General features: G+C 43.8%; 1 protein-coding gene across 2 annotated transcripts in view; it reads left to right on the top strand.

Annotated features, from left to right (window-relative positions):
- KCNH1 (potassium voltage-gated channel subfamily H member 1) overlaps positions 1–24,082 on the top strand; it is a 355,728-nt gene that overhangs the window by 29,406 nt on the left and 302,240 nt on the right. For both annotated transcript variants that reach the window (XM_028125823.1, XM_028125822.1), the window contains exons 4-5: positions 13,814–13,942; positions 19,682–19,800. In XM_028125823.1, the coding sequence (XP_027981624.1) occupies positions 13,814–13,942; positions 19,682–19,800 (248 nt within the window). The remainder of the gene's footprint in view (positions 1–13,813; positions 13,943–19,681; positions 19,801–24,082) is intronic.

Raw genomic sequence — 24,082 nt, 5'->3', positions numbered from 1 at the left:
AAGCAGTCTCTCCGCTGAGCAAGGAGCCTGATGCAGGCCTCCATCCCAGGACCCCGGGATCATGACCTGAGCCGAAGGCAGATTCTTAACCGACTGAGCCACCCAGGCGCCCCAAATGAAGATTTCCTGATATCCGGGCACCTGGCTGGCCCAGTCGGTAGAGCATGTGACTCTTGATCTTGAGGTTGTAAGTTTGAGCCTGACGTTGGGTGTAGAGATTACTTAAAAATAAAATCTTAAAAAAAAACAAAACAACTTCTTCATCTCTTTTTCTACCAAGGTAAAGTTTTTCCTATTGGTTTACTTATGATGAGCTGCTAGCTGAAGATACTTATAGACTTTTTTTTTAAGATTTTATTTATTTATTTGACACAGAGAGAGACAGCGAGAGAGGGAACACAAGCAGGAGGAGTGGGAGAGGGAGAAGCAGGCTTCCCGCGGAGCAGGGAGCCCGATGTGGGGCTCGATCGCCGGACCCTGGGATCATGACCTGAGCCGAAGGCAGATGCTTAACGACTGAGCCACCCAGGCGCCCCATGATACTTATAGACTTTAAGCCTTCTTGGGGGAAAGGAAGACCATGGGACAGTGACTTTGGCCAGATCATCTTTGAATCTGTCCTCCACAGTACCTAGCACAGCAGGTAACGCCAGTAGATGCCCTGTTAGGGGAAGGGGATTAAGAGTACACCTGTCTTGATGAGCACTGAGTAAGGTATAGAATTGTTGAGTCACTCGTTGTACACCTGAAACTAATATAACCTTGTATGTTTACTACACTGGAATTAAAAAAAAAGAGTTTCTGAATAAAATTTTCTTCTCCTGATGACCTTAGTTTTCTGTCAGAGACGGTATTAATAATTCAGAGTGGACTGTGCATTTGTATTTGTTTTGGCTACAGTTACTTCCACTAAGCATGTTAATGAGGGATTTTGGTCAATAGCCATACACAGGTATAAAACTCGCTTCTCTCCTGAGGTTTCCCATCGAATGGAGGTGAGCTATGTTGGAAGTATGGGACAGTGGGGTGTATGGCCATAGTGGGGGCTGCAGAGATGTCCAGTAGTGCTGTGTTTTTGGTTTTAAAAAATGATTTTGGGGCGCCTGGGTGGCTCAGTCTTTCAGCGTCCCCCTGCATGTGTTCCTGCTCTCTCTCTCTGTCAAATAAATAAATAAAATCTTAAAAAACAAAAGAAGCAAAAACCATTTTGTCTGTAAAGCATTCTGTTCTTTATATGTAGGATTGGATGGTAGGTCATAGGTTCAATAGCACATTTCCAGAGTGTCCCAGATGGCCCATGAGGCTTCGTGTTTATCTTGGTGGCATTCAGAGTGATACATTTTGCTCTGGAAAGCAAAGGGCACATGTTTTATCTGGAAGGAGCTGGGTCTTCAGTCTGGAGTGTTGGGGCAGGCAGCTGAGAGCACCCTTTGCTTGGTGCCGTGTGCTGAAGCTGATCTGAGAGACTGGCTCGGGACATCAGCTAATCCAAGAGGGTTGGTCCTGTAGCTTTCATACTAGCGTGGAGCCTTGCTCCGTCTCCCTCCTTCAGCCAGTAGGTTGAGTTCCTACCCCACTATTTGGCAGGAGAGGAACAGGGTGAAAGACTGTAAATGGCTCTGTGCTTGTCCTCCACCATGGGGAGCACAACCCAGAGCACCAGCTCTTACCAGGAGCACACTGGCCTTTTCATGGGGAGGAGATGCTATGTCCATGGGCCCTGAGCTAATGGAGTAAGTTCAAGGTTTTCCACGCTGGGAGTTTTGCGTACTGAACAGTGTGGGTTTCCCCTTGACACAGCATACTAATTGGGTAGGTGTATCACAAAAATAATGCTTTGCATTTGTATTTTGCTTCAGAGTTTTCAAGCTTCATTAGACTGTGCATTTAACTTGCTGAAATTATATGTGTTTGGCACACAAGGGAGAGAAGGGGAAACTTAATTTAAATTGAGTCAGTGATCTCACTTGCCATTCCCTTTAGGGAGCATGTACCCCGGAGGAAGTGTGTGATGGAGGAGGTGAAGCCACCATTCCCTCAGCTGCCTCCGGGGCTGAAGGCCTTGTATTTTGAGCGTCTCGTTGCACTGAAGATGCCTGCTTATAGCTGAAGTTCTGTACTTGAGGTAGACAGGGCCCACACATGTAAGCCAATTGGTTCAACTAATGTCCCGCCAAAGAATGAACATCTCTTCCCTGCTTTGAGGTTGCAGTAGGCGTATTGAGAGATGCATGCCAGTCTCCAGGGGGGCATGACAGCCTAGGCATGGGGCTCTACTTCCAGGGTGGTGGTAAAGAATTTTTAAGAGTAATTGTGGTCATATGTGATTTTTACCTTACCCTTTGGCTTGAGAAAATAAACTCTGTCGAAGATAGGACTCCACTCTATTTTAAAATGTTGATTCTCTAAGCCCCGTGAAGTTGGCATGGGTGATGTTATTTATGTCCATTGTATAAGAAGTTCAATTCCTTACTCAAGGTCATGCAGAGCCAGGACCTAGTTTCCAGTGTCCTGGCCATTCTTCCAAGACTGTGGGTACAAGGCAGGGCCAGCATATATGGTTGTGGAGGTTATTCCCTGCATAGATGGCAACTGGAAACCAACTCATGGTTTGCTTGCTGAATCCTCCATGCACCGTACCTAGCATTACATCTGTGTTGAGGGAGGAGCTTCTCTTTCTAATTTACACAAAGATGTCTAGAAGGCTAGTGGGAGTTCCATACAAGGCTAAGTCTGCTCGGAAAACAAGAAGCATGAAACTGATGCAGATAGTGTTGGTTTCTTCTTAGGAACCTGTTCACTGCCTCCAAACTCCTCCAAATCCCATCCTTTCCTAAGGAATTTAGAAACTTTAAATTATTTATTAAGCCTGGGAATTTTTACATTTATACTGAATTCTGTGCTTTTTTTTTTTTTTTAAAGATTTTATTTATTTATTTGAGTGTGAGAGCACATGTGGGGGAGAAGGACAGAGGCAGAGGGAGAAGCAGACTCCCCCCTGAGCAGGGAGCCCATGCAGGGGCTCGATCCCAGGACCCCGAGATCATGACCTGAGCCAAAGGCAGATGCTTAACCAACTGAGCCACCCAGGCACCTCTATGCTTTTTTTTTTTTTTAACTGCTTTTTATTGACTACTCTATGTCAGACACAGGCTTACGCTAGGGATGTAGTTAGGAAAATAGACACAGCCTCTGCCCCTACAGCCGGGGTGAGGCAGCATCCGCCCCACAGTACCTAGCTGTAAGTGTTTTGTTGGAGACACCATTTGGAGAGGGTCACTGAGCCCTAACTTAGGAGGTCAGAGAAGGGGCAGACAGGAAATCTTTTTTTTTTTTTAAAGATTTTATTTATTTATTTGACAGAGACACAGCGAGAGAGGGAACACAAGCAGGGGGAGTGGGAGAAGGAGAAGCAAGCTTACTGCCGAGCAGGGAGCCTGATGTGGGGCTCGATCCCAGGACCCTGGGACCATGACCTGAGCCCAAGGCAGACCCAGGCACTCCCAGACAGGAGATTTATGCAGAAACTGAAGATGGTGGGAGTTAGGCCGAGGGAAGGGCAAAGAGTAGCCCAGGCTGATGAAATGCACTGAAGTTTCAAGAGACCCAAAGCAGGACTTCTCAGACTTTGACATGCATAGGAGATCACCTGCAAATTGCAATACTCATTCTCTTCAGTAGGTCTGGGGAAGGGTCCGAGCTTCTGCCCCCAGGTGAGCAGCACCGCAGGTGCACGTATCACATTGAGTAGCAAGGACAGAAAGCAGCTATAGTGAAGACTGACTTCGTGTCTACAGGGTGTGTCTCCTTCACGGCCGGATCCCTTGCACCCAGCACACCTGACACATAGCAAATTCTCCCCCCAAACTCATGGAGTAATTACATAAATATGTAAATCGATAAGGGGTGACCATTGAGGCTGGAGAGATTAGGAAGGGCCAGTAATGCAGCCACATTAAAGAGTTTAGAATTTGTCTTAACATTGTTTGGGGGGCCCCTGGATGACTCAGTCCGTTGAGCGTCTGCCTTCGGCTCAGGTCATGACCTCAGGGTCCTGGGATCAAGCCCTGCATCAGGCTCCCTGCTCAGTGGGGAGTCTGCTTGTCCTTCTCTCGCCCCCTGCACCTCTCCCCTGCTCATGCTCTCTCTGGCTCTCTCGTAAAATAAACAAACAAAATCTTAAAAAAGAAAAGGAGCAGTGTTCGGGAAAGAGGGTGGGGGTGAGGGGTGTTAAGTATATAATCAGATTTACATTTTAGAAAGATGACTCCAGTAGAGTGAGGAGATGGAACAAGGCCTAGGAGACTGGAGGTCAGGGGCCCACTTAGGAATGACCTGGTGACAACATAAGGTTGCGGCCTGCTGGGGGGAAGGGGGCGGAGGCAGTTGAGAAGGAGAGATGTCCAGGGATGTCTCCTCCAGGACCCGGAGGACTGAGTGTGGGGACTTTGTCAGTGGTGCCTACTGACTGGCTCTCCCCTCAGTCTGCCGAGCCCCAGGCAGTGCCCAGGAAGCAGGAAGCATCATGTTTCCCATCAGGAGCTCCTTGTCTGGACTGAAGGAAAACATGCCAAGTATCTAGCACAGAGCCCGGCGTCGCACAGGTGCTCGGTGAATGTTTGTTGAGTGACTTTGGAAGGAACTTGGCAGTTACCAAGAAACAGATGAGTGCAAGAGAAGCGTGTGGTTCAGAGCGAGAGCCTCAGGGCTGAAGTGGGAGTGGCGTGGGACCCAACTGGCCGGTGATGCCCCTGAGGAGCAGACTGCACAGACGTGGGCGGGAGGAGGGAGGGAGGAGGCAGAGTTTGCTGCTACTTTCAAAACATCTAGTTCAATAGACTGAAACGTTCAGCATTTTGAAGCTGTATAGAGTCCCATGGGGCAAAGGCACTCCTGTTGAGATTTTAAAATGTGAAATGTCATCATCTAAAAGAATTTTTATTTTTTTCTCAGATTTCTAAATTGGATCATTTTTACTACGGAGAATACATGAACATGGGAAGGAAAACAATCACCCCAAAGACTCAGAGCAGTTTTACTAGGCTATAAACTTTTTGGTTTCCTTTTAGGTTTTGTCTTGCACATGTTACATAATTGAGATTTTGATGTGTATGCAACTTGAAGTCGTACATATATTTAATCTTTTATCATAAAAATATCCTCCTCATTAAAATTCCCCATAACTATAATTTAGAAATAATTCATTAGTACTTCCTCCACTGTTGGATATTTATGAGGGGAGCATCTTCATGTAAAGATATGTATTGGCATTCTGAAATATTTCCTAGAAGTTGAGAATTACCATGTCAGAGAACATGAACTGAGGTTCCTGAGATGTTTTGCCAGTGTTTCAGAATTGAACCCATTCCCAAGTTCACTTGCAGGTTTCTAGCATCTGACTGATTGCACTGCATGAGCACTGAACAGTAGAACTTTCAAATGATCAAATTACCTCCAATTAAACTTTTTTTGTTGTTTAATGAGTATTTTTAATGCTAGTGAGACTGAAGTACTTTTTCCTATTTACTATCCATTTAAAATTATCCTTTTTATGTTAATTGTTCAGATTCTTTGCTCATATCTTCTATTTAATTCTGGTGATTTTCTTAATGATTTTTTTTAATAAACCTTAATATATTGGCTTTTCCCCTCTCCCATTCTTTAGTAGTATTTGCAAGGACAACTTTATAGAAAGAGTCTTCTCTTGATAAGAATTAATGTTTGTCCCAGTTTTGGGGTGTTGGGAGTAATTAGCAGAAGGCTTCCTGGTGTGCTTTGGAATGAGTGTGTGGTATGCTATTATGTATCTTGAAGGAGGGATGATTTGAAAGGTTTCTTTCTATCGGCCAGTCTGATGAATAAACCTGGGCATTTTAGTAGTGCTATGTGTTTCCTATCATTTCTTAACTCATTCTCAGTAGGTTAGATAATTTTCATACATCAGTAACAGTCATCATTATTGGACTCATTCAGTAAATATTTAGGTGGTCATTCTTGTGCTAGTCAGTTAGTTTTTCCATTTTTCAAACAAGAAAATCATGAAGTATCAGCTCTGAGTGAAAGCAGGACACTCTCTGGGTAACACTCCACGACATGTGACTGACTCCACAATTTGTGTCATGGCGTCCAAACCTCCTGTTTGGGACCTCTGGATCAGCTTCTACATCAAAGAAGCTCAGGAAAAGCCTTCTTCTGCAGTTGTGCCAAGCCAGCAAGGAAAAGCTGCCAGCCAAATACTTACTAATTACCTACCGTAGGCCTATGAGTTTGAGCCAAAGAGATCCAGATATAAGAATCTGACTCTGCCTTTGAGGAGGTTACAGTCTAGTTGTGGAGACGAATCTAATAGGAAAACCAACATATTTTGCCCATTTTCCTAAAGGATTGTCTTCTACTTATTCAGTGCTAGGAGCGATTTATATGTAAGGGATATTGATTCTATGTTGAAAAATATTTTTATTTGAAATGTCTTTCTTTTTAATTAGACTTTCTAAATACCATTTATAAAGTCAGGGGTGCCTGGGTGGCTCAGTCATTAAGCATCTGCCTTTGGCTCAGGTTATGATCCCAGGGTCCTGGGATCAAGCCCCTGATCGGGCTAAGTCTGCTTCTCCCTCTCCCACTCCCCCTGCTTGTATTCCCTCTCTCCCTGTGTCTCTCTCTGTCAAATAAATAAAATCTTAAAAAAAAAAAAGTCAAAAAAATCATGGCAGCGTTCTTCTTTATAGTTCTGAACTTTATATAATGTTTGGGAAGCTTGCCTCTTTACCTAAATAATGAAAATATTCTTCCATTTTTTTCCTTCTGGTATGTTTAGAGCTGTGTTCGGATATTTAAAACATTAAACCAGGGGCGCCTGGGTGGCTCAGTGGGTTAAGCATATGCCTTCGGCTCAGGTCATGATCCCAGGGTCCTGGAATCGAGCCCCGCATCGGGCTTCCTGCTCGGCGGGGAGCCTGCTTCTCCCTTTCCCACTCCCCCTGCTTGTGTTCCCTCTTTTGCTGTGTCTTTCTCTGTCAAATAAATAAAATCTTAAAAGTAAATAAATAAAAAATAAATAAAACATTAAACCATTTGGAATTTGTTATTTTCCACATTGCTTATTTAGTTGTCTCAGTACAATGTATAAAAGAATCTAGCTCTCCCCTTCTAATTTGAAATGTCCTTTTCTTAGATGCTAGATTCTCACACATTCATGAGCTTGTTTCTCTCCTCTCCTTTTCTAAGAGTCCTTTTGTAACTTATTAGCTATGTGAATTTGATTAAAATGCTGTCCCACTGGGCTTTCCCATATTTAAAATGGGGGATAATGCAGTCACAATTCCATCTCACAGAGTTGCTGTGAGAAGTTAGCCATAATGTGTCAGGACTGGACCCCACTGTAAGCACTTAATAAATGATATTGTTGTTTTCATTGTTGTTTGTTTTAGGGCTGTGCCAATGGCTCTTAGTCATTGGACAGTCGACCTTTGAATAAGGCAAGGTTAAGGGTGTCAGCCCCCCACCCTTGCAGCTGAAAGTCTAGGTATAACTTTTGACTCCCCCAAAACGTAACGACTCATAGCCTACCGTTGACTGGAAGCCTTACCAATAACATAAATAGTTAGCACATATTTTGGATGTTATATGTATTATACACTGCATTCTTAAAGAAAGCTAGAGAAAAGAAAATGTTACAAGGAAAATCATAAGGAAGAGAAAATACATTTGCAGTACTGTATTTTTTGAAAAAAATCCGTGTTCCCTGGAGGAAGTGAGAGGGACAGGCTCTGAATTTTCATTCCAAATAAAATTCTCTTTCTAAAAAGAAAAAAAAAACCTCTGTATAAGTGGACGTGCACCACTCAAAGGTGTTTTGTTCAAGGGTTAACTGTGGGAGATAGTCCTTGTTATTATTTATCTTTCAAAAAATTTCAAAGATTTCTTGTCTATTCTTCTACCTGTATTTTTCTACTTGAATTGAATTTCAATTCATCAAACTGAGAAAAACAAACAAAAAAGAACAATTGAGATTCTGATTTAAATTGCATTAAATTTATATATTAAATGGAGTGGTTTGACATGTTACAAAATTGAATCTTCTCATCTACAAACAACGTAGCTCCATTTATTTAGGTTTTGTGTTTTGTTTTGGTCTTCCATCACATTTTAATTAAGTTGAAGCTTAGGCATTGATTTTTCTAGCTTCCCCCCCATGTCTGAGACTGGTGCTCTTCCTCAGAACCGGTAGAAGCAGCTCTGGAGTTTCATTTAACACCTTGAAATACATTCTCTTTTAAGTCATCCAAATACCCCTCTGAGGTAAGATCGAACATTTCAATCTTACAGGGGAGGAATTTAAAAGGAAGGGAGGAATGTATCAGACACCTATATATTTTTACTGAATCTAAAGTAGGTTTATTATCCCCATTTTGCAAATGAGGAAGCCGATTCTTTTATTTTAATAATTTTTTATTGTTATGTTAATCACCATACATTACATCATTAGTTTTTGATGTAGTGTTCCATGATTCATTGCTTGTGCACAACACCCAGTGCTCCACGCAGAACGTGCCCTCTTTAATCCCCATCACCAGGCTAACCCATCCCCCCACCCCCCTCCCCTCTAGAACCCTCAGTTTGTTTCTCAGAGTCCATCGTCTCTAATGGTTTGTCTCCCCCTCCGACTTACTCCCCTTCATTCTTCCCCTCCTGCTATCTTCTTCTTTTTTTTTCTTAACATATATTGCATTATTTGTTTCAGAAGTACAGATCCATGATTCATCAGTCTTGTACAATTCACAGTGCTCACCATAGCATATACCCTCCCCAATGTCTATCACCCAGCCACCCCATCCCTCCCACCCCCCACCACTCCAGCAACCCTCAGTTTGTTTCCTGAGATTAAGAATGAGGAAGCTGATTCTAAGAGGTAGAGGTGACATGGCCAAGGCTTATGGTAAACTAAGAGATAGGGCTCAAACCCGGGACTTGGGGTTCCCAGTCAGATGTTCTAAAGGCCAGTGGCCACTGCTTCTCACTGGTGCTCTCTCGGACTCTCTGGACTTGTCATTTGTCTCAGTGAAGGTGCCCTGAGACCAACCGGTCTGTTTCCTAAGGGAGGCTGCCATTCCCTAGTCTAGTTTCTGGACCTGTCATCTGAATGGCCCAACACGTTGCAGCCATTCCCATGAGCCAGTGATGTGGAGGTCAATTCCATTGCTGTTGAATATGGCTTGGATACCTGGCTACCTGGGTACGGAGAGTACCGGGGAGGAGGCCCAGGGTAGGAAGAAGCCTAACGGAGGCCAAAAAAAATCTCTTGTATACCCGAGCCTTGCTTTTTTTGTTATCTGACTGCTGGGGTTGTGACACCCGATGGCCACGTCAAGTTGTCAGGTTCATTACTACATGACCCGAGGCAGCTAGTAAGGGATGAGAATCACAGATCACAGAGTGAGCAGGAGGAGGAGCTTGACCCAGGGCTGCCCCTCCACTGGCACCCTCAGCCAGGAAAGACCCGCTCTCCCAGCAGCACCTGCCTTTGCTATGTTTTTCCTGGATTTGTGCATTGATCTTCCTTTATTTATCATTCACCCTTTGTCCTTTTTGCAGAAACAGGACATCAAATACTTGCTTTTCTCAATTTGCCCACTGTAGGCACTTGGGTGCAGAGGCAGAATTTTAACCCCGTCTTCCTGATTTTTGTCTGTATGTGTGAATATCTGCTTGCAATGCCTCTCTTGTTATCTTGTTGGAATGAATTGTAATCCAGAATCTGGGCTCTCTCGGGGAGATCCCTGGAGGCCACCCGCCCCGGCCTCTGCCTCTGGGCAGGTCTATATCTGAATGGAGCCAAAGGGCTCCTGACTATCCTTGGGGGCATCGAGAGACGTGGAAGAGAAGCTGAGTGAGTGCGGCTCCAGGCGCTGGGCAGCCTGTGTTCACCTGAAGCACCTGTTTTATATATTGAGACTTTGAGTAATATTTCACTAGTTAAAAATGCTTTGCTCTTAAGAGTAAAAGGTTGAAATTACTAGTCTGTGCCACCTAGGTGGGATTCATGTTCTCCTTTGAAAGAATTGCAGAAATGAAAATTTAAGCCCATTCTGCTTGCTTTCCTAGAGTATGTGTAAGGAATGCTACTTTGGGAGAGAGACGGGTCTGAGTGACTCTGAAGACACTGGAAGTAGAATTTATTTCTTTGGAACTCAGCAGGTATCCCTAGAGTAGCTGCCCCACCAAGGGTGTTGAGTTTCCCAATTCCAGGATGGCGCCTTCTGGAGTTGAGTGATGTAATAGCCTCATGTGACCCTATGTATAACATTGCACTACACAGGGGTGCAGGGTGATGAGACAGAGAAACCTCAGATCTCTTGCCCCAGAGTGCATTGTGGTCTATTTAAGGAAAGAGCCCGCCACTGTTAAGGTTGGAAGGGAAACATCACTTAGCACTTTCTTTCCTTGCCTGTGATCAGAAGCAATTGAGAGAGATTCAGTCTTCAGACAAATGGAGGTTAAAATTTCCCCTTCATGACCAGCAAAGCTGACCCTAGAGAATGTACTTTATGTCTCTGGGCAAGTAACTTTCTAAAAGTGCAAGTAAGTTTCTAAAAGTGAATCCTAGAATCAGACGGACTTCCCCACCCAACACAGGTGGCCCTGGAGAACCGCAGGCTTCGCCGCCTGTCACTCATTCCCCTGCCCTTTTGTCTTCTCCCCTAACACTTATAGAATGGCGAAGCAGAGCAGGGTGCGGGTGTGCGGATTCATCTCTAAGAAAGCAGATGAAGAGAAGTGGTTGAGCTACACATGTCCAATTCTTAACCCCTGAATTACCAACCCAGGGAAAAGACCCAAGAGTTCCTTGGAGATCTGTTTCTCCATGCGGAAACACCAGATCAGGGAGTATGAGGTTCCCTCCCTCAATAAGCCCAACTGATCAGCTGGAGATGTGCTCTAAGGCCATGCATCCTGACTGTATGGATTTTTGGCATAAGATTCATATGTATTTCCCGAAAAGAAACTATCGGAATAGCATGTGTTTAATCAGGGAACGTTTCTAGAGGAAGCACTGGGCTCAGTTTGGTGGAGAGAAGCACACAGCTTTAAACAGATTGACCTGTAGAAATTGGGGGGGGGGGGATTCAAGATGAGCTTAAACTGTAGTAAAATGAAAAAGGCCTCCCACCAGTAGGCTCTCGTGATCTGGGAGGTGTGGGGTAATGTCATCAATCCCAGGAGTCATAAATGGAATATCAAGATTAGATGGCACAGTCCCAACTGGGAAAGTTCACAGGCATGGGGCCCAGCTGATAGAGTGCAGTGGATGGCTGAGAGGTGGCAGCTCGGAAGGTTATGGTTCCAGGGGCTCTTGGGGTTAGACCTCATGAGTGGGGGGCCTCTCCTCTCATTCCTTACTGGTTTGATAAATTAGCAGTGTTTTCTGGTTTACGATCTGAAAAAAAATTGCTTAAGTAACTTTTTTTTTTTTAACAGCAGAAAGAAAATGGTTTTTTGATTTGTTTGCTTTTTGTCTCACCAGCTAGGATCTAAGGGAAGGCTGTGTGTACGTAGGCTCAATTGGTGTGACGCTTTATTTTGAGTTTTCTGTTGCTTAATTGAAAATGGTTTAAAATCCCACAGGTTCTGAGCAGGGAACTGGGAGGAGTGGTAACACAGACCTTTCAAAAACAGTAGGTGATTCAAAGGCCATATTCTTCTTGATTTTAGAATGCTATGTGTGATTTTTGTATGGTGGGTTTTTCTTTCAAAAACATGTTTTTCTTCAAGTGACATTATAACCTGTTTGTCTTCTAAGAGCACCCAGAAACAGGCAGCTGAAAATTATGGAACAGGAAAATCGGCAGAGGATTAAAGTTAACTATGGATGAATGTATAGATAATGAAAATTTAAGCAGAATATATTCCCATCTGATCTATTTGCTGCCTGCTTGACTGTATATTTTATGGTTATTTATGCTTCCATATGAATAAGTGGTATAGCCAGATATGTAAGCTGGTTATTGTTAAATTGGATTGGTTAATCCTAAAGTCAATCAGAGATGTCTGTCTGTCCATGTTGTAGTACAGTATGGAGTTTGCTGTGATTCCCTGCAGAGAGACCTAGAGGTACCACTTGGGGATTTATTTACATCTCCCAAGATTCAGTGAGTTGTTTGCTTGCTATCTTAAGATAAAATAATACATGTAAAATGCTGAACACAGTGCCTGGTATATAGGAGGCTTCTCTAATTCTTTTTTTTTTAAGATTTTATTTATTTATTTGGCACAGAGAAAGAGAGAGAGAGCGCGCACAAACAGGGGGAGTGGCAGAGAGAGAGAAAGGGAGAAGCAGTTTCTCTGCTGAGCAGGGATCCTGACTCGGGGCTTGATCCCAGGGCTCTGGGATCATGACCTGAGCCGAAGGCAGATGCTTCACCGACTGAGCCACCCAGGTGCCTCAGGAAGCTTCTCTAATTCTTAACATGGAGAACTACTTACTGTATTTTAACTTGAAAATGGTTATAAAATAGCATGTAAGGGGCACCTGGGTGGCTCAGTCGGTGAAGCGTCTGTCTTCGGCTCAGGTCATGGTCCCGGGGTCCTGGGGTCAAGCCCCGCATCGGGCTCCCTGCTCGGCGGGAAGCCTGCTTCTCCCTCTCCCACTCCCCCTGCTTGTGCGCGCTTTCTCTCTCTCTCTCTCTCACTGTCAAATAAATAAATAAAATCTTTAAAAATAAAATAAAATAAAATAGCATGTAAAGTATTATCCCAGTTCTGCAAAATTCAGCAAATAGTTAAGTCCTTATATCCCCGGTGCTGTTTAAGGACCTGGGATGTGAGAACTAGATAGGGAAGAACTTACCATTTCTTTGTGTCTCATTTAATTTGGCATCACAGAGTTGATTGGTGTGGCTTGTTAGGATGTCCTCTATAGGTAGAAAACACTTGTTTTCCCTAAATCTTTTTTGGAAGGCAGACACTGACTTTGTACAGATATTTAGCCATAGATACCTGAGTGGGTGCCCTCTGAAAAGTTAGATGAGTCCTGCCCACCTTTCTCCTTGTGTGAATTAGAGCAGTGCTTTGGAAGAGCACGTTTATCCCCTGTTTTCGCTCAGGAATAAGGATTGGAAGTTGAAACACAGCGGTTGAGCTTCCTAAGGCACTAATGGAAACACAGCCCAAAGCCCCCTGGAAACCTTCCTTTTTGAGGGAGGCTTTGCTGGGACAATGATCGCGATGGTTCTCTTCCTTTTTCAGCACATTGTCGTCTGCCCCATTGCTTTGGACATTTGGGTTTTTAATCTGGGGAGAGAGACTTAGAAATAGAGCTTTTGGCCCATGGTTGATTGAGCATGTGAGTCAAATTGATGGATGCCCAAACTGGATTTTGACACTGGGGGCCTTTAGCAATGGAAATTTTGAGTTTGCAGTGGTCTGCTGGCCATGGTTGGCAATGCCCATCCTGGTCCCTAATCTTTACTTGTCTACTGCATGGTCACTAAGGTGAGTATTTAGGTTTCTGTACCTTAGTGACTTCCATGAGATCAGGAGGGATTTTCAACCCATTTTCTAATCATTTTGCAAGGGTTAAGAGATCTACACTTACCAAATATTTGAACCGAAGAAAATCCCTGCCAAATAGTCACTGTGAAAGTTTTTTATCCCAGCAAGAAGAGGAATTCATGGTATGATATCCCAGCACCCAAAGGAATGAAACCATTTAAAAATGAATTAATATTTGTACCTGTTCATTCCCAAGTTTTTATTTCAGCACCCCTCACATGAGAATGCAAATTTCTGACCAACCTTTTGATATTTCTTTCAGGGACACCTGTGTGGTTCTTTGTGAAAATTGCTCCAATTCGAAATGAACAGGATAAAGTGGTTTTATTTCTTTGCACTTTCAGTGACATAACAGCTTTCAAACAACCGATTGAGGATGATTCATGTAAAGGTTTGTAACTCTGATTTGTACTAACACATTTATGCGGTTTTCTTTATCCTGTGGTGTGACTCCCATTCCAGAGAATTTGAGGTTGCCAAGGCAATCTCTGCACAAAGATCAAGATTTAAACTTTAATTTGTGTTGGGTAAAGCATTGTATCATTCTGGAATGTATTAAGGGGGAGAAGGGGAGGGAAAAAAGCTTTATTTAGGAAAGCATTTGAATCCATTTTATACCTTTTTAGAGTAACCCTTTCCAGTAATGATTAGACTAGAAGAAGGGAGTTGGCCCCTCTGGTATCAGCGGAGTCTTTTCCAGTGTCCCCATGACGGATGTCAGTCACCCAAATGAGGCAGTCCGTGGCCACATGCATCTTATTTGTATGTAAACTTTGTTGGATTTGACTGAGTTCTTGCATTTCAAGATTGTTGAAGTAGATTTTAACACATCTCTACCTCTGTGGTTGATTAAGTCTGTGGCTGGTGAGTTTGTTGGAAACGCGGTATTAATGAGGCCAGGGTCTTAAGTAACATTTCCATATGGGTCATTTAATCAGCTCGTGACCACAGATTATGGTGCTAAAGCTATATCTTGTGCATGTAGTTTTTGAATAACATTGGGGGCCAAGGAAGGAGAGGGCTCAGGATTTCTAGAACAAGAGTCCTCTTGAAGAGGTCAAGCTAATCAGATGCACAAAAGATGGCATGTTATCCCCAGAGGTTTGGGGTTCGGGGGTGTCACGCGTCCTCTTCCGTAGCATGCATGCCAGGTAACCAAGAGGCCATAGCTGTTCTTAGTTGCAGTGCTTCTTGGCTCTGTGGTTGATTTTCCATCTCTCTCTCTGAGAACTCTGCTCCTTGCCGTTTCCTGAGATGCAGCAGAGAGATGTGAGTGGAGTCCAGGGAGAAGTCAAATTGGGGAGTATAATTCTTGATGTGACAAAATTGTGATTGTTACATGTGCCTTATAGGAGGAAATATAAAGCATTATGTGGATGCTCTCCCGGGCTGTGTCCGCTAGCATATTTGGAAGCTCACATTTATAAAGTTCAGAGCACAATGCTGTGTATATACCAGTGCATCGTATTTTTTTTTAAACTATCTGATAACCCAGTAAATCAATTACAGCCTGCCTTTTGGTTTCAAGACAGCAGCAGATGTAAAGTTTCTCAACTAGCGCCTCAGACTCCTGCAGTCTCCTCTTTCTCCTGCAGGTTTGTGATTCCCTGATTTCTGGTTTCTGACTTGAGGATTTCTCAGGGCAAATAGTGATTCCACGGTGATAAACTCACTCATGATTAAGTGTCATCCTGCTACCCTCTAGAAAGGCCATTTGCGTTTTTAACTGAATAGACTCATAAAATACTAAAGGCAGTCAGATATTTTGACATTTGTAAGTTTTGTCTTCAAAATATAGAGTCAGAATGTTGGTTGAGTCAGACTGTTTGCCTCTCGCCACTGCTGGAACATTTTTGGGTGACATGCAAGTATTGTTTAGTAGGAAAGGCATACTCAACAGGGAGCGCTCCTCACACGCCACCTGGCTCTCTGCATTTGGCTCTTATGAAATGCAAAAGAGGAGATCAAAGTGATGCAGTGAGATTTGCCTCCGTTTATTTTCCAGGAAAAAGAATGCTCTACTTCAATTAACCTGACTTGGTGATGCATTTCCTCACTGATGAGAGTTTTGGTGTGTACACACACACACACACACACGCACACGCACACTCACATGCACACGTGCACACTTCAGTGCTCCCTGTAGGAACGCTGCTAGTGATCACCCTTAATGCCTTCTCCACGACATGACGTCATAAGCCTGTCCATTTCCAATGCCACACAGATATGTTTGGACCCTCCCTCTTGTTATGTCACTATGCCCCTGGCCTCCTTTGAGTTGGTACTCTATTTAGGACAAAGTCAAATTTATTTTTTATTTTTTTATTAACATATACTGTATTATTTGTTTCAGGGGTACAGGTCTGTGATTCATCAGTCTTACACAATTCACAGCGCTCCCCACAGCACATACCCTCCTCAGCATCCATCACTCAGCCCCCCCATCCCTCCCACCCCCTCCACTCCAGCAACCCTCAGTTTGTTTCCTGAGATTAAGAGTCTCTTACGGTTTGTCTCCCTCTCAGGACAAGGTCAAATTTTATATTAGTCTGTTTGTGATGGAAGAACATGATAGTAGTCCAGGCCTTGCTAGTTTTAAGTCTATAAACTGCAGCTCTGGCTGCAAGGGTCCAATCTAGGAAGATACGTTGCCATGCGGCTGGATTGTTTTCCTGACTTGACCTTTCTTCTTGGATGTGCTCTCACATTGGGAGCTTCTGGCAGATTCCAGCTGGGTTTTCAGGACCGCACCTCAGTCAGCAGTAGGAGTCTTAAGAGCCTTGCTGACCCAGGCTTGTTTAGAATTCACTTTTGAGCGGGAAGGGGAGGGTGGATTAAGCAAAACCCCAGAAATCCCCGGATAATTGCTCTTTGGCATAGCAGCACGAGATGTTTCCCACCATCAGATCCATCCTTTGTTTTAGTCAGTTGTGCTCAAATTGTCTTTAAAATGACATTGTGTTCCTTGATCACGCAGTGCCTAACTCTGGGGCTTGGGACTGGGCTAAGTGCATCCAGTAGTGGGATAGGAGGAGACAGCTGGTGCCTCACATTTTCCCACAGACAACCCACAAAGTGGTAAACACATGGGATAGTCCTCTGCGGACTATTTCAGCATCGGACACAAAGTAACTCCCCCTCTGCCGGTGATTGGGCTGCCCTGAGGCCCCTTTTTCCTTCGGTGTATCAGTTCTCAAGCTCCTTGTTATGAATGATCCGGGCCCCTGACCGCCTCATCTTCTCTTTTCTGTTCATCTTTTGACTGCTTCCCTTGCTCTCTGACAAAAGGTGTCCACAGATGGTGTGGGCCAGGAAATGTAAGTCAAGCTAGATTTGCTGTTTGGTAGCAGCTCTGTGTGTGTGTGTGTGTGTGTGTGTGTGTGTGTGTGTGTGTGTGTGTGTGTGTGTGTGTGTGTGTGTATTTGAAGTCGGAATGAGAGAGTAGATGAGAATTCGTGGCTGAAATGAGAATCTGTGATGTTCCAGGGGTTTCATTTGTTTCTAATCTCTTACTTTTGTGTGTGTGTTTTAAATTTAAATTCAATTAATTAACATACAGCGTATTACTAGTTTCAGAGGTAGAGGTCAGTGACTCATCAGTCTTACATAACACCCAGTGCTCATTACATCACGTGCCCCTCCTAATGTCCATCCCCCAGTTACCCCACCTTCCACCGCCGCCCCTCCAGCAGCCCTCAGTTTGTTTCCTATGATTAAGAGTCTCTTAAGGTTTGTGTCCCTCTCTGGTTTGGTCTTGTTTTATTTTTTCCTCTCTTCCCTGTGATCCTCTGTTTTGTTTCTTAAATTCCACATATGAGTGAGATCATATGATAATTGTCTTTCTCTGATTGACTTATTTCACTTCTTTTCTGTTATTGTGGATAATTGGTAGTGGCTGCAGGATATTTTTCTCTGTCCTATTCTCCCCTTTGAGCTAGGAGGCTTTGGCACATGGGTAGAGAAGAATTAGATGGTAAGGCTCAGAGTTTTCTCTCTGCATTGTTCCCTAAGAGGTGAGGATGAGTCATCCCTCTTGTTTTGTCTCTTACCCCACCAAATAATCTCACACTAAAGGAGTAAATTCATTTTTAAAGACCCACGTATTTACTTCTACATAGTAAACTTGAGCCAGATTCAGATCACAAAAGGAATGTAACACTTCAGAGGAGATTTTTAAAGGCCAAAGATTGAGAATGTGCAGGGATGAGGGCTCTGGCAAGCTGTTGCAACTGCAGACCCTTCTCCATATGTCTTACTGTGTGATATTTGCAAGGTACTCTTAGGAAAGGATCCGGGCAGTGGATAGAAGCCACAGGTGCCATCGGCCCCTCCATACTAGCATTTTATCTATCTGCCTTTAGGATGATGGAAAGGGGATGATTTAGTGGCTGCTCCTTGAAGAAGCCACCCTAGAGTTTTCGTTATTTCTACACTGACAGGGAAAAGATCGGGGCGCAGGACTTGAGGATGCTTAGGCAGTGTCCACACTGACTGTCCGTCTTGGTCCCCAGTGTCCTTTATTCTCGTTTGTGCGTTGGGGTACGGCACCAGCTCCTCTAAGAGAATCTGTGACTCTGCAGGTTAGGACCAGCCTGGCCTCACAGCCTCCCCACTGGGGTCAGGACCCCTGATAGCCATCCTCTGTAGCTTCTACTCAAAGCGTCTTGGCAATGCTTTCCTAGGGGAGGGGCCTCCAGGTCTGTCTTTTCTCCTACCCCTGGACTTACTTATCCTTGGAGGAACTGGAATTTCATCTCATCCCAGAATCCTCTTTTCTGGCTGAGGGAGGATACAGGGCTGTGTGGGCTAAAGCAACCTAGTGGGGGCTTGCCCCTGTTGAAACCAGCAGCCGTTGTGATGGTCAAGGAAGGGGGATGTGGTTGTCCTTACTGAGAATGGAGAAAGGATCCAGTGAGTACTTTTTAGCCGACTGCTGGATTGCACATTGTGTGCCGTCCTGGTAGAGGTGTGATGGAGAATTTTACACTATGTGTCCATTTCCCCGTCCAACACCCATTCATCTTCCCATGCCTTCCACTCAGGTCGTGGAAAGCCAGCTCCTTTGAGAGCCAGATTCTTGGAAAGGTTTCAGGGCTAGCCCAGAGAGCGGGAGGCTAGCCTGAGCCTGGGGAAATGCCCAGAGGTCGAGGGATCTTTCTTTTCACCCCTTGTGCTAGATCAGCTTATGGACCGGGACCCTGAGCTCCCTGCCATGCAGGATCATCTGTCCTGCCACCTCCTTCTTATCATTTGTCTCAGAGTATGCGTTGTGGTGGTGGTATAGTGATGGTAGTGGAGGGGTGGGTTGGATGAGGGTGGGTTGCAGAGCCCTTGCTGATGTTTGCATGCACAGCTATGTTTTACCTCATTGAAAAATATACTTTCTGTTCTTGAAAAGCTCTGTAGAATTCAACTCCAGCTTTGTTTTGAGCTGAAAGAGAGCCTAACTCTGAAAGAGACCTTAAAAAAATCCAAGTTCAGTACTAGGGCTCTTTGGGATTCTTGTTATTTGGGGAACCTGTCACCGATGGTCCTTCCCCCATCCCAGAGCAGACTAAAATATGCCCATGCTTTCCCCCCACCTACCCAGGGGTTAGATTCATTTCTTATTCCCCTGGCTTTGGAGATTATAATGCATGGGATGGCCATTTAACTAGCTTGTCCTTGCCACCCCTGGAACCAGCTCAGTCTCTACTAGATCAGACTGTGTGGGGGTTGGGAGCAGCCCGAGCCCAGTCACAAAGTCAGAGAAATATCTTGACTGCCTGGTGTTATCTGACAGGAAAGCTTTGGGCCAGAGTGGAAAGTTTGGACTCTTTGTAATTGTCTAGGCACCTGTGCCTCAGTTTCCCCATTTGTAAAACAGTACTGAAACCTGCCCTACCTATGTCACAAAGCTATGATTAGGACAAAGTGAAAGTGCAGGGAAAAGTAAATGGCTACACAAATTTGAGTGTGTCTAGATGCTTTTCTGAGCAGCAGGTCTGGGTTGGGAGGAATGCAGAGTGACTCACGGGAGCCCAGGAGGACAATGGGTGTGTGAGCTTCCGACAGTGTAACTGGTGGTGTGAATGTCCATGACGTTCAGGACGGGGTTGAAACTGTCTTTTCTCTCCTCTGCATGCTCCAGGCTGGGGGAAGTTTGCTCGGCTGACCAGAGCTCTGACGAGCAGCAGGGGTGTCCTGCAGCAACTGGCTCCCAGCGTGCAAAAAGGCGAGAATGTCCACAAGCACTCCCGGCTGGCCGAGGTAAGGGCGGGGGGGGGCTAGCTCTGCTCAGACCGCACTTCCCTGGGGTCCGTGGGCTAAGAAGTTGGCACAAAGCAAGTGTGTGGTTTGGAAGGGACCTTCAGGACTCCCAGACTCAGGTCTTGGCTGGGCTACACACCATGATGTGTGATTTGAGGAAAGTGACCTAACTCCTTTGGGCGTTGGACTTTCCCGTCTGTAAGAGGAGACTGCGAATAGCTCTGTTCGAGCTTATCGAGGTTACAGGTGTCAATTCACTTGAGGGAGTAGAGAAGGAGCTAGAAGTGCTGTTTACATGAAGGGGTTTTTACTTATAATTTCGTTATTTGAGCAATGCATATTATTAGAGGAAAAAAAAGATAATAAATAGGAAACAAACAAAAATCACCTGTAATCCCACTAACCAGATGGCTTGTTATAATTTTTGTATGCATTCTTTAACTCTTTTTGTTAAGTATATGCTATTTCCTAAAGCCTAATAAATACATTTTTTCATAGTTAATATTTGTGAAGTTCAAATGTACCTAAGAATCAACGTGTACATTTAATGTGGTTGTGTTACCTTTTCTTCACTTTATATAATCATGAACGTCTTTCCAGGTTAATAAATGTACTTGAATTTATTGCTGTTCTGGGTAACCCTTGCTGTAAGGAGAACCTGTGGCGATGGTATTCTCCCTGCTGCTGGGACAAATGAGAGGCTGGGAAGCCTGGACAAGGTGGTTCCCTAGGCTTAATGCACCGCAGTTACTCTTACCGTTTTTGGTCTTTCTGCATCCAAATCCCGTATTATCTGCCTTCGGTGGTGCCTGGCCTTCATTTTGTCAATTCAGCCTGGGTGGACCAGTGAAGAGCGTTATCCCTAGCACACGGCGAACTTCCATCTTACCCAGATATGACAACGTAAGCTGTCTGTCTGCCATGTGATGGCTGCTCAGTTCTTGACTCTTGCTCAGATGACAGGGTCCTTTCTGGCCTGACTCGTGGCTCCCACCCAGACTCCTAAGTGAGGAACAGCCAGCATGGGACAGCTCACATTCGGTGCCCTGAATGTCAGATGAGCTCACTACAGATAATCTCCTCTCGGCATCCAAAGCTTCTGCCAACAGTGGGGATGGGAGCATTCACCTGTGTCACGTTAGAGAAGGAAAGGCACTTGGAAGCATAGCTTTTGGTCCTGATGTGGGCTCAGTATATCATAGAAAGAAAACTAAAGGAGACCTTTTGGTACATAGCCTGTGCTTTCCCTGCCCCTACTGCCGCTTTTGGTTAATAAGGCATCCACCTTTCATGCTGCTCTCTGCCTTGCTGACTCTTACTCAAGCCACATTCCTGGTGCAGGCTCCTCGTGCACACCAGGCTCACTCTTGTCTGAGATGTCTTGTGTGGCAGCTCCTTCACCAGCCTCAAGTCTTTGCTCAAATGTCATTTTCTATTTCCAATTTCATTAATTTCTACTCCAATTTTATTCTTTCTTTTCTCCTACTTTGGATTTAATTTGCTTTTTTTTTTTTTTTTTAGTTTCCTAAGGTGGAAACTTAGATTATTGCTTTTTGATCTTTTTTCTTTTCTCATATATGCATTCAATGCTATAAATCTTCCTCTAAGCCCTGCTTTAGCTGCATCCCACAAATGTGCTTAAGTTCTGTGTTCATTTTCATTTAATTTAAAATATTTTTAAATTTCTCTTGAGATTTCTTCTTTGATCCCCTGTGTTATTTAGAAGTGCATCGTTTAATCTCTGAGTATTTTGGGATTTTAGAACTATCTGTTATTGATTTCTAGTTTTAATTCCACTGTGGTCTGAGAGCAGATGTTGTATGACTTCTGTTCTTTTAAGTTTGTTAAGGTATGTTTCATGGCCCAGATTGTGGTCTATCTTGCTGAATGTTGCAGGTGAGTTTGGGAAGAATGTGGATTCTGCTGTGGTTGGATGAAGTAGTCTATAGATTGTCAGTCATATCCAGTTGATTGATGCTGGTGTTGAGTTCAACTATGTCCTCAGTGATTTTCTGCCAGTTGATTGATGGTGGTGTTGAGTTCATCTGTGTCCTCAGTGATTTTCTGCCTGCTGGTTCTGTCCATTTCTCATAGAGGATTGTTGAAGTCACCAACTTGATAGTGGATTCATCTATTTCTCCTTGCAGTTCTCTCTGTTCTTGCCCCACATAATTTTGCTCTGTTGTTAGGAACATACAGATTAAGCGTTGTTACATCTTCTTGAAAAATTGACCCCTTTATCATCATGTCATGCCCTTCTTTATCCATGCTGCCTTTTCTTGCCCTAAGGTCTGGTCTATCAGAAATTAATATAGCTACTTCTGCTTTCTTTCTTTTTTTTTTTTTAAGATTTTATTTATTTATTTGACAGAGACACAGCGAGAGAGGGAACACAAGCAGGGCGGAGTGGGAGAGGGAGAAGCAGACTCCCTGCTGAGCGGGGAGCCCGATGCGGGGCTCAATCCCAGGACCCTGGGATCATGACCTGAGCCAAAGGCAGACGCCTAACGCCTGAACCACCCGGGCGCCCCATACTTCTGCTTTCTTTTGAGTGTTAGCATGGTAAATCTTTCTTCATTCTTTTATTTTAATCTATCTGTGCCTTTATATTTAAAGTAGGATTCTTGTAGACAGCATACAATTGGATCTTATTTTTTGATCCATTTTGACAATCTCTGTCTTAACCGGCATATAGAGACTACTGATGTTTAAAATGATTATTGATATAGTTGGATTAATATCTGCCATATTTGTTACTGTTTTCTGTTTTTTTGCTCTTGGTCCTTGTTCCTGTCTTCCTATCTTGTTGTCCACTTTTTCTGCTTTTAGTGGTTTTAACTGAATGTTTTATATGATTCTATTTTCTTTCCTTTCTTAGCATTATCAATTACTTTTTTTAGTGGTTGCCCTAGAGTTTGCAATATATACTTACAACTAATCTGAGTCTGCTTTGAAATAACACTGTGGCTCGGTGGGTTGGGTGACTGCCTTCGGCTCAGGTCATGATCCTGGAGTCCCGGGATCGAGTCCCGCATCGGGCTCCCTGCTCGGCGGGGGGTCTGCTTCTCCCTCTGACCTCCCCCCCCCAGTACTCTCTCTCATTCTCTCTCTCAAATAAATAAATAAAATCTTAAAAAAAAAACAAGAAATAACACTGTACTGCTTCATGGGTAGTGCAACTACCTTAAATAATAACAAAATAATCCTAATTCTTGATTCCTTTCTTCTGTTCCTTGTATCATTGCTATCGTTATCCATATGCATAGGTAAGTATATATATACATACACACACACACACATACATACAGAATTAAATACATTGTTTCTATTTTATTTTGAACAAAGTGTTTCCTGTTATATCATTTAAGAATATGAAAAATAAAAGTTTTTATTTATCTTCACTTTTTCCTTCTCTGATGCTCTTTCTTTATGTAGATCTGAGTTTCTGACCTATATTATCTTCCTTCTCTCTGAACAACTTCTTTTAACATTTCTCGCAAGGCAGTTCCACTGGCAACAAATTCCCTTAATTTTTGTCAGAAAAAGTCATTATTTCTCCTTCACTTTTTTTTTTAAGATTTTATTTATTTATTTGAGAGAGAACGAGAGAGAAAGCACAAATTGGGGGAGGGGCAGAGGGAGAGGGAGAAGCAGACTCTTCGCTGAGCACGGATCCCAATGTGGGGCTCCATCCCAGGACCCTGGGATCATGACCTGAGCCAAAGGCAGATGCTTAACCGACTGAGCCACCCACGCACCCCTCCACTGTTGAAAGAATTTCACGGGGTACAGAATTCTAGGCTGGTGTTCTTTTTTTCTTCTCTCAACTCTTTAAGTCTGCTCTCTTTTGTTTATGTTTCTGAGGAGAAGTTAGATGTAATTCTTATACTGGCTCCTTATAAGTTAGGTGTTTTTTTTCCTCTGGCTTCTTTCAGATCTTTTCTTGAACTTTGATTTCCTGCCATTTGGATATGATATGCCTAGGTGTGTTTTGTTGCTTGTTTGTTTTGTGGTCCTGTATCCTGCTTGGTGTTCTATGAGCTTCCTGGACCTGGAATTTGGTGTGTGACATGAATTTGGGGGAAATTCCCAGTCATTATTACTTCAAATATTTTTTTGTTTCTCTCTTTCTTCCCCCTCTGGTGTTCTCATTACACATCTATTACACCTTCTGTAGTTGTCCCACAGTCCCTGGATATTCTGTTTTATTTATTTATTTTGTCGGTCCTTTTATTACAGGATTTCTATTCCTTTAGCACCTGCGGTTCTTGGTCATGCCACT

This window comes from Eumetopias jubatus, unplaced genomic scaffold, assembly GCF_037043125.1.
Source record: "Eumetopias jubatus isolate StellerSeaLion01/CBP00866 unplaced genomic scaffold, mEumJub1_p1.0 scaffold_12, whole genome shotgun sequence".
NCBI classification, from domain to species: Eukaryota; Metazoa; Chordata; class Mammalia; order Carnivora; family Otariidae; genus Eumetopias; species Eumetopias jubatus.
The sequence above is the reverse complement of the archived record's forward strand: the minus strand, read 5'-3'. Positions and strand labels throughout refer to the sequence as shown.